The following is an 8,930-nucleotide window of genomic DNA, read 5'->3' as shown; positions in this document are numbered from 1 at the left end:
AGAGAGAGAGAGAGATTGAATTGGTGGGAGAGAGAGAGAGAGCAGAGAGAGCAGAGAGCAGAGAGCAGAGAGAGAGAGAGAGAGAGAGAGAGAGAGAGAGAGAGAGACAGAGAGAGAGAGAGAGAGAGAGAGCAGAGAGCAGAGAGAGAGAGAGAGAGAGAGAGAGAGAGAGAGAGAGAGAGAGAGAGAGAGACAGAGAGAGAGAGAGAGAGAGAGAGCAGAGAGCAGAGAGCAGAGAGCAGAGACAGAGAGAGTAGAGAGAGAGAGAGAGAGAGAGAGAGAGAGAGACAGAGAGAGTAGAGAGAGAGAGAGAGAGAGAGCAGAGAGCAGAGAGAGAGAGAGAGAGACAGACAGAGAGCAGAGACAGAGACAGGGACTAACATGTAAAGACATAGACAGAGAACAGAGAGCACAGAGAGCAGAGCAGAGAACAGAGAACAGAGACGCAGAGACAGAGACTAAAGACATGGACATAGTGCAGAGACAGAGAGAGGAGAGAGACAAAGAGCAGAGACAGAGACTAAAGACACAAAGACAGAGAGAAAGAGATCGATTGAGAGCAAACGCTTTTTGGTGCTTTTGTATGTGAGTGCTTGTGAGATGATCTGTGAGTGTGGTGCAGTTTTTTTTTTTTTTTTCTGTGTGCTTCTCTCTCTCTCTCTTTCTCTCTCTCTCTCTCTGGTGTGTGTGTGTGTGTGTCGGGTTGATTGCGGCGCGGGATCCGGGGTACTCCTGTCGAGCCAGGGCTGATTGCTGTGTGGGGGGAGTTGGGGCATGCGATGGCAGTGGCTGATTGTAATTGGTGCAGTTGGGGGCTTGCTGTTGAGGCAGCGGTCAGCGCGTTGTGGCTCACATCACGTTTTTTTTTCATGCTGTGTGTCACAGGCATTCCAAGTCGCGGGATCATCTCGTTGGCAACATGGCGGACTGGGCTGCCGAGTCCGAATCGCACTTTCAGCTTGCTGCGCGACAGCAGCTAGCCACACAGAGTCCCAAGAAGCAAAGTATTCAAGCCAGCTTTGTGAGCTCTCAATCTGAGGCGGCACGTTTGGGAGCTCCGCTTCTCAGGCGGCCCTCGCACGAGAATGGCCGACCAGCGCCAGCGCCTCATGCGTCGGCTTCTGAACCCCGCCGCCGCCGACCTCCATCAAGTCCCCGTCGAAGCGCGCCGACAACGCCTACGGGCAAAGGAAAGGCGCAGCGCGATGCCAACCCCACTGGTTCCTTGCGTATCACTCTCTCGTCGCCCAGCGCTGGGTCACACCCTTCGCGCGCAGTAAAATTGGTGCCCAGCCCCCAAAAGCCCTCAAGTAGCCCTGGCAAGGTGAGCAACGACGAAAAGCCCAGCCCTCGCAAGACGCCCAATCGAAAATCCAAGTCAGCCTCCAAGCATTCAGCTGCCGTTGCAGCATCGCCAGACTCAAAGGCCGTGCCTGCTGCCGCCGCCGCCGCCGCCGCAAGCGCTGAAAAGCCAACCAACCAAGCGCCAAAAAGCAAGAATCAAGGTAAAAAGCAAAAGAAAAAGTCTCGTGGTAACGGTAACAAGGGCACGGCGCACAGGACCGTATCGACTCCCCCCGCCACGACCCCCTCAAATTCGACCAGCCCGATGGTGTTGCCTGCACCCACTGGCACGCCAAAAGCCTCTCCGGCCAAGCCAGCCGACGGAACGCGGACGCCTTCGCCAGAACCGAAAAGCGCCCTCTCCACCACCAGTTCGCGAGGCCAGATGTCGCTCAAAAGCCAGCGCTCATCCCAACGCCGCTCGCGCACTGCCACTGCGCATCGGGAAGGGGCCTCGGATCGCGCCCCCTTGAGCACCGATGCCACTGACGTGCGCAAAAAGCTCTGGCCCTCCACCTTTGATGCAGCGTTGAGTGACGAACAGATGAAGGGCAGCCTCTTGGAGGCAGGAGCCGCGCAAGATCTCTCCCTGCTAATTGCCTCAGAGCTTGTGAGTTCGCTCATCAACGAGGCCACTGCCTCATGTGCGCAAGCGCCATCTCAGGGCGCCATTGGTATTTTTGAGCGCCCCGTCGTGCCGATCAGCCCACAGGCCAAGGACTCGGCTGCATCACCCAAGCCCGAGTTCTCACCTGCCTTGGTCGTGTCTGTCGGTGCTGGTGACAAGTTTGCTTTCACCAATATCGCCGAGGCCAAGATTAACATCGCTCCTCAAGCTGCGGGCAAAGCGACTGGTCCGCCAAGCGATGAGCCCGCGCATGAGCCCGCGCATGAGCCCTTGGTTGCCGCCAGCAAGAACGCTACGGCCAGCACCACTAGTGTTGTTGAAGAGGCGTGCAATTCTGATGACGAAGCAGCTGCCCAGATGGCTTCGGTTCTAGAGTCTACCGAGAGCGGAAACGAGGGCGCGACGATGGCTGCTGCAGAACCCGCGACTGAGCCTACGAGTGTGGGTTCGGTGAGTGAGGTAGCAAGCAAGGACATCGAGCCAGCAAGTGATATGACTGGTGTCGCAGACGAGGCCACGCCTGCTCAAGCCCAAGCCACGGACGAGGATAAGGTCGTAAAGCTTCCGATCGAAGGCTCCATCGAGGTGGTGGGGCCAACAACTGAAGCCGCCACTGAGAGCCCCAAGCCCATGCTTGAGACCGATGGTGAGAGTTTGGAGATGACGAGTGAACCCACTGAGGGGTTAGTTGAGGAGGCATCTGAAGCCGCGGAGCCTGACAGCACGACGGCGGAGCCCGCTGTTGAATCTGACAATCACCAGCTCTCGGAGCTGACAGCTGATGACACACACAAAGCCGTCCATCATCAGCCCCCGTCATGGCCTGCAACACCAGTCGCACGCAGTGCAGAGCACGAGACTTCGGCCGACTTCAGTGTCATGTCGGCCTCACTGGTTGCATCAGTCTCCCATGCCATCTCCACCGAAGAAGCGCACGCTTCAGAGGCTGTGCGTACCGTGCTTGGTCTTTTCATAAAAGTTCCGGCCTTTTCATGTCGCTAGTTGCGAGCCTTCACCTGTTTCTCTTGGCTCCTCAGGAAGAGCAACTCGCGCAGGCCTTGCATGAAAATGCCGAGCTGCTGGAGCAGCTCAACTCACTTCATGCTGAAGCACAGCGACAGTTGGAGGTAAATCATCGATCCTGAGCGCATAGATGCTCGCTTCGTTGTTCAATACGTAGGGTAGAGCTTACGCAATCTTTTGAACTCCCCCCGCAAGGGCCTCCATGCGAGCCAATCGCGTCACGCTAGCCTCTTGAGCTCCTTGGACTCGGCCAACGCAACGGTACGCCACTGCCCCATCAGAGTGGAACACCAGGAAAAAAAAAACAAAGATGACTTATTCAGCTCATGCTTTCGGTCAATCATGTCAATCAGATTGATCAGTTGCAGACAGAGCAGCGCTTGCATAATGACAACAAAGACCAGGCGCTCGCACGAATCGTGCGTTTGGAACAAGAGGTGTCAGGTCTGCGTTCGATCCAACTGGCCAGTGAGGAGGAGGTCATTGAGCTACGCAAGCAATTGGCAAGCCAAACGGCTTCCAAAGATGAGGCACGCGGACGCTGTCAAACGCTCGAAGAGGAATGCGGCCAACTGCAAGCCGAGCTCGCACAACTTGAACAGACCCGGGCCGAGCAAGAGAAATCTGCAATCACTCGTACAGCAAGCCTCCAGGAGCAGCTTAATCAGGCACGTCGAGAGCTGGACGAGGCCCTGACATCCCTCAAAAAGAAAACTTGTGCCATGGACGCCGAGAAGCAGGCACATGCCAAAACTGTCAAGGATTGGGAGCTCAAGCAGGCCGAGGTGAGCAAAGAGCTCGAAGCTGCGCAGGCCAGTGCCCAAGCCAGCGCCAAATCTCTCGAGTCCTCTGCGAACGAGTACAAGCTTGCGATTGATCGGTTGCGCAAGGAGCGCGATGATGCTCTCGGTAGCAAACGAGCCAACGAGCAGATGTCTCAACAACTGCATTCACAGCTTGCTACTGTGCGTGCGGAGCTGGCCGAGAGCCAAAGTTCGGTCCAAGCAAAGGATGTTGAGCTGACCTCTGCGCGAGAGGAGTGTTCTCGTCTTGCACAAGAAATTGAGCAGCTCCAGGCAGAGTTGGCACTGCGGTCCGACGAGACACAGGAATTGGATGGCAATGCCACTGTGTACCTTGATGCTCAATCTGATTCACTCATCGATAGCGCAGCCCCAACACCGGCGCGACCACAAACGCCCGGCTCGCGCATGGCAAGTCCCACCCGCCGAGGTCTTGCAGGCCTTCAATTGCTGCAAAAAATTGCACGTCATGCTCCTGCAGGAGAAGGTAAGTTCTGGGCGTGCTGCTTTTAGGCCAGGCGATGCTTTTTCGAGTGTACCATAAACCATCACTGCTGTGTTTGTTGTGGATTCACACATGATCTGACTCGGTGATCAAGTAGATGTCACTCTGACCGTTAACGAGCAGAAATGCATGAGTCGCTTCTACCACGGGCTCTCGTCACACGGCCAGCAGCTCTGGCATTTGGTGGAGTACTTGGAGCGCATTCGCCGCGGGCTGACCTCGTTGGAGACTTCGCCTGCACCTCTCTCGCCGCTTCGAGAGGCCTCTTCGGGGGATGAGAGTGCCAATCTTGACTTTGGGCAATCGATCATGGGCTTACGCACGGTACGCACGGAAGCTTTGCTCTGGCAGCTCCTGTTTTCGTATCAGTGACCACCCGTTTCTTATCGGGGACCACCCGCTCATGTGGCTTGTAGGAGGTGCAGCGGCTGGAGCAACTGGTTGATGATTTGCGCAAGACCGCCGACCGGCAGCAAAATTCGGTACGCCTGAAACAAGTGCCTGCAACCTGCTCTAAAGCTTCCCTTATCCTCGCGGCCAAGCTTGCTTTTGATCGCTCACGCTTGACCTGGTCACCCAGGCCATCGTTCCTGGCGCGCTCAGTCTGTGGCGCTCACTCACGGATCGGTTAATATAAAGCCTGATCAGCCTAGCTAACCTCTCTACGGGGTCCATTTTGTTTTTGTTTTGACGTGCTACTGCGTGAAACAAGTACTTGTATGCGCATTTGTCAATTTGAATGTGCTAAATTATTCTGTTCGTCTTTTTCGACTAACTTGGGAGCGCGGAGCAGAAATGACAATGATCGGATCTTTAAGTCATGAACATACGCAAGGGAAAGGCGGGAAACACTTGCGACGCTATCTCCTCGTGCGTGACTTCATCGCTTGCGCGACAACAGTTGGTCCAAAAAGGGGATGTTCGTTGCCTTTTGCTCCACCACATTGCGCACATGAGGCCGGTCCTCTGCTGGTATGCGGGCCGGGTTGGGTTGAGGTTCTGCCTCTCTCGCCATCTCGCGCTGCTGTGGTCGCAGAAATGACGATAGATCAAAACTGGACTCGAAATTGTACGTGCGCGCCGGCACTGTAGCCGGGGCCACAATCGGGACGCCACCAGCAGCAGAAGACGGCTGATGGTGGTGGTGTGGTGGTGGTGGTGGTGCTGCCGCTGCGGGCCAGCCTGGTTGTAACCGCGGATCCAATGGGGTGGTTTGCGTAGGGATGCGCTCGCGACGAAAGCCCGCTAGGCCCGGCCGCGGTTGTGGCTGCTGCTGCTGATGGTGGTGGAATTGCGGATGGGGGTGAGGCCCGGATCGATGCTGCTGCTGCTGATGATGATGGTGATGATGGTGATGAGGCCGATTGCCTCGACCGGGGGCTTGATATCCCGGCAACCGACGCCCTTCTCGCCCTCTGCCGCGGCTTGATCCAGCACCTTGGATCCGTTGTTGACCGTCGTTCTTGCGCTCTCGACTATGACCACGATCCCGATCTCGGCGCTCATGTGCACGCCCGCGCCCTTGAAAAGGGCCACGCTCTCGCGAACTGCCGCGCCCTGGCCCAGAAATATTTGGCCGCTCGCTTCCAAACGAGATTGGCTCATCGCTAGTCATGTCATCGCCGCCTCGAGCGCTGCGGCTTTGACGCGAACGAGGGCGAGCAGGCGCCGGTCCGCCCCGCTGTACCTGGCGGTACTGTAGAATCTGAGGATCCTTGGGATCGCAAAAGTTACCGGGCGTGCCAAGTGCGTTTGATGCAATGTGCCCCACTGGCTCATCTAGCGCAACAAAGGAACTGCTAGACTTGAGGTAAGGAGGCTCGGCATCAAAGGGAAGGAGGTGTTCCATATTTGAAAGATGATTGAACACTCCACGCCAAGTCGGGTCTGTTAGCAGAAGCTTGGAACCCAAAACGATGAGGCAGGTCTTGGCTCGAGTCAACGCAACGTTGATTCGGCGACGATCACTTGTAAAGCCAAGCGCGGATGTGCGCACGGCGCTGTATATGATAACATCTGATTCTTGGCCTTGCATGGCGTCAACCGTGCTGACACGCACTGCGTTCGCCGCCTTGCCAAAGGCCCAAGTGAGATGATCGCTGATGCAGTTGCGCTGGGCCGCATATGGCGTCACAATTGTCACGCGGTTCCGCAGCCCCAGACGGATGCGGCAGAGCGTGAGCAAGCACTGAATCACCTGCTCAGCCTCGCGCACGTTAATGTACGAATTGGGACCGCCCTGTCCGCCTCGCGTCATGGCAGCCTCTGTTTCTGGAGGAGTGTCATACCATAGGAAGGGTGATTCCTTCGTGCCCCGCAAAATGGGGTCTCGGCTACGACGCGTGGCGACAGTGGGGTCCGTCTCCAGACGGCCTTCGTAAAAGAGGTTGCTGGCAATGGCACAAATCTTGGGGTGCATGCGGTATTGGACGTCAAGCATGACGGCGGCCTGGATGGCGTGCAGAAGCGGGTACAAGCGCTCAAACATGGAGCGCCCGTACACACGGCTACCCAACGGAGAGAGGAGCGTAGCGGGTAGCTGCCGATGGTCCCCAACCAGGATGGTTTTGGAGCCGCAGCGTTGTAGCGCCACCAGGGCTTCTGTCTCAGCACACTGGGCTGCCTCATCAATGATGGTATACGCAAAGCTCACACCAGCAGCGCGGGTAAGATCATCCAGCGCTGCCCCGTTGAGGGTTGTGCAGATAATGTCTGCTTGGCTCAGCCAATTGCGAGACTTTTCTTGAAGCGCCGACAAATCTTTTTTCATAGCCCGTCGCCTGCTTTGCAATTCTGCCTGGCGCGCCGCGGCACGGCGCTGCTCCTGCTCTCGATTTTTCAAGTCGCGTTGAGCGCTCAAATCTCCTGCATGGGCATTCATCTTGAGAAATTGGTCTGTGGATTCTGCAGCCCGGGCTTCATGCTCGATCGATCGCAGTTCGTCATCAACGGAACGCATTTGGTCAAGCACTTTGCTGCGGCGCTGTCCTTGCTGGGCATCGAGTGAAAAGGTAGATGCCTCGTTCCGGGTCACGCTGCTGGCTTGGCCAAGCCGTACAATATTGAGCGCGCGGAGCTCGGCAGAGCGGGAAAAGCGGACCAAAATTTCATCAATGGCGGCGTTGGATGGGGCGCAGATGAGAATTTTCTGTGCTAGCCGGGGAGACCGAGACGAGGCTGATGGGAGCCGCGCCAGCATCAAGGCGCCCGTGCATATACAACGAGACACACATCAAAACGCGTGGTGAGGCAGGCCGAAAAGCATGTGCAGAGAATGAGCTCAGGACGACCCAGGGCACAAACAAGCAAAATAGCGCTGTGTTATACCGTGGCTATCGGTCGGTCGCTGGATGCGCGTCGCGCCTCCGTTCGAACCGCTGTCACTGAGGGTTTGCGCCATTGTCACCACCATGTGGTAGATGGTGTGGGTTTTTCCTGTGCCGGGTGGACCTTGGATGGCGACCATACAACTGCGATGTGTCAACGCCATCCTGCCAGACAGAAACAAAATATCAAAAGGGAGTGGACGGCGCTCACATACAAGCGATTTTGCATTTGATGGAGGGGCTGTCGCAAACTTACTCGATGGCCGCACGTTGAGAAGCGTTGAGTTCAGCTTCCTTGGCCTTGAGAATACGGTCAATGTGGGCAAGCTTGACACGCGAGTCCGTCAAAGTTCGGGGCGGCCCGCACAGCAGCGTGGATACAATGGGCCAGGGTAACATCTGTATCTTCATCAGCGCATCAAATTGCCGCTTGTAACCCGTGCCTGGAAAGAGACGGGTGACCTGCACCTTGACATCCTCGCGCCACGGCTCAGCACGCTTGGACCACACAACGGAGAATTCATTCTTGTCCAAAACTTGGCTCACCATGGCTTGAAAGCTCTGTTTGCTCCCAGTCAGTTGCTTCACACGCACAATGTCATTGACAAGGAGGCGTTGCTGATCTTTCCAACGTTCGTTCAGTACCAAGCGACCATCCGGAAAGAGCAAGCCGGACGTTGCATCGCGATCCAAATTTGATTGGCGTGCTTGAAGCGTGGCACCAACCTCTTCCACGACCTCTGCGTACAGGAGAGGTAAAAAAGTCCTTTGGTAGTCAGCGCACGAATCAAAGAGCTTGGGAAGCAGGCTTTCTTCGCTAGGATCGGGCAGGTGCTGGTGCCACTGTTTAACCTGAGGTCCCACCCAGTCTTGGAGCTCGAGAGGAAGCAGTTCAATGGCATCCAGCATGGGGTCACTGCTCACATGCAGGGCCTCAAGTTTGGAATGGTCCATCGCGCTCATGCTCTGACCAAGCGGGGCGACCGTAGGAAGTCCCGCGGCGTGAGTTTTGGAAGAGGCGGCTGGGGTGGAGGTCGTCGACGAGATATGTTTTGAGTCGTTCGCCTTGGGTCCTTCCTTGGAGGAATGATGAACTGATGGGGTGGCTTGCTCGGCGTGACTTTGTGGACGACTTGATGGTGCGGTACTGCGTGCTGCTGGATTTCTTGGGTCGAGCAAGTGAGGCGGCACCACAGGGCCACTCGCGGGCGTCTGTGTCTTGGCCCGCTTGGCAGCGGGATTGGGTTCCGACTGCAGACTGGTGTTCGCCTGCGTGGGTGGTTCACTCGTCACGGTGGGTG

General features: G+C 56.6%; 2 protein-coding genes across 2 annotated transcripts; one reads left to right on the top strand and one right to left on the bottom strand.

The window, feature by feature from the left end:
* Window positions 1–919: 919 nt before the first annotated feature.
* On the top strand, window positions 920–4,675 carry MONBRDRAFT_10567 (uncharacterized protein; the record flags this gene model as incomplete). The annotated part of the gene is made up of 4 exons (XM_001748347.1): window positions 920–2,920; window positions 3,010–3,099; window positions 3,349–4,285; window positions 4,401–4,675. The coding sequence occupies 4 exons, from the start codon at window positions 920–922 to the stop codon at window positions 4,673–4,675; spliced, it is 3,303 nt and encodes a 1,100-aa protein (XP_001748399.1).
* An 873-nt stretch (window positions 4,676–5,548) lies between these two features.
* MONBRDRAFT_10566 (uncharacterized protein) lies at window positions 5,549–8,583 on the bottom strand (the record flags this gene model as incomplete). The annotated part of the gene is made up of 4 exons (XM_001748275.1): window positions 5,549–5,860; window positions 5,991–7,456; window positions 7,631–7,794; window positions 7,886–8,583. The coding sequence occupies 4 exons, from the start codon at window positions 8,581–8,583 to the stop codon at window positions 5,549–5,551; spliced, it is 2,640 nt and encodes an 879-aa protein (XP_001748327.1).
* Between the last annotated feature and the right edge of the window lie 347 nt (window positions 8,584–8,930).

This window comes from Monosiga brevicollis, genomic scaffold, assembly GCF_000002865.3.
Source record: "Monosiga brevicollis MX1 MONBRscaffold_22 genomic scaffold, whole genome shotgun sequence".
Taxonomy (NCBI): Eukaryota; class Choanoflagellata; order Craspedida; family Salpingoecidae; genus Monosiga; species Monosiga brevicollis.
This window is presented reverse-complemented; position numbering and strand designations above follow the sequence as displayed.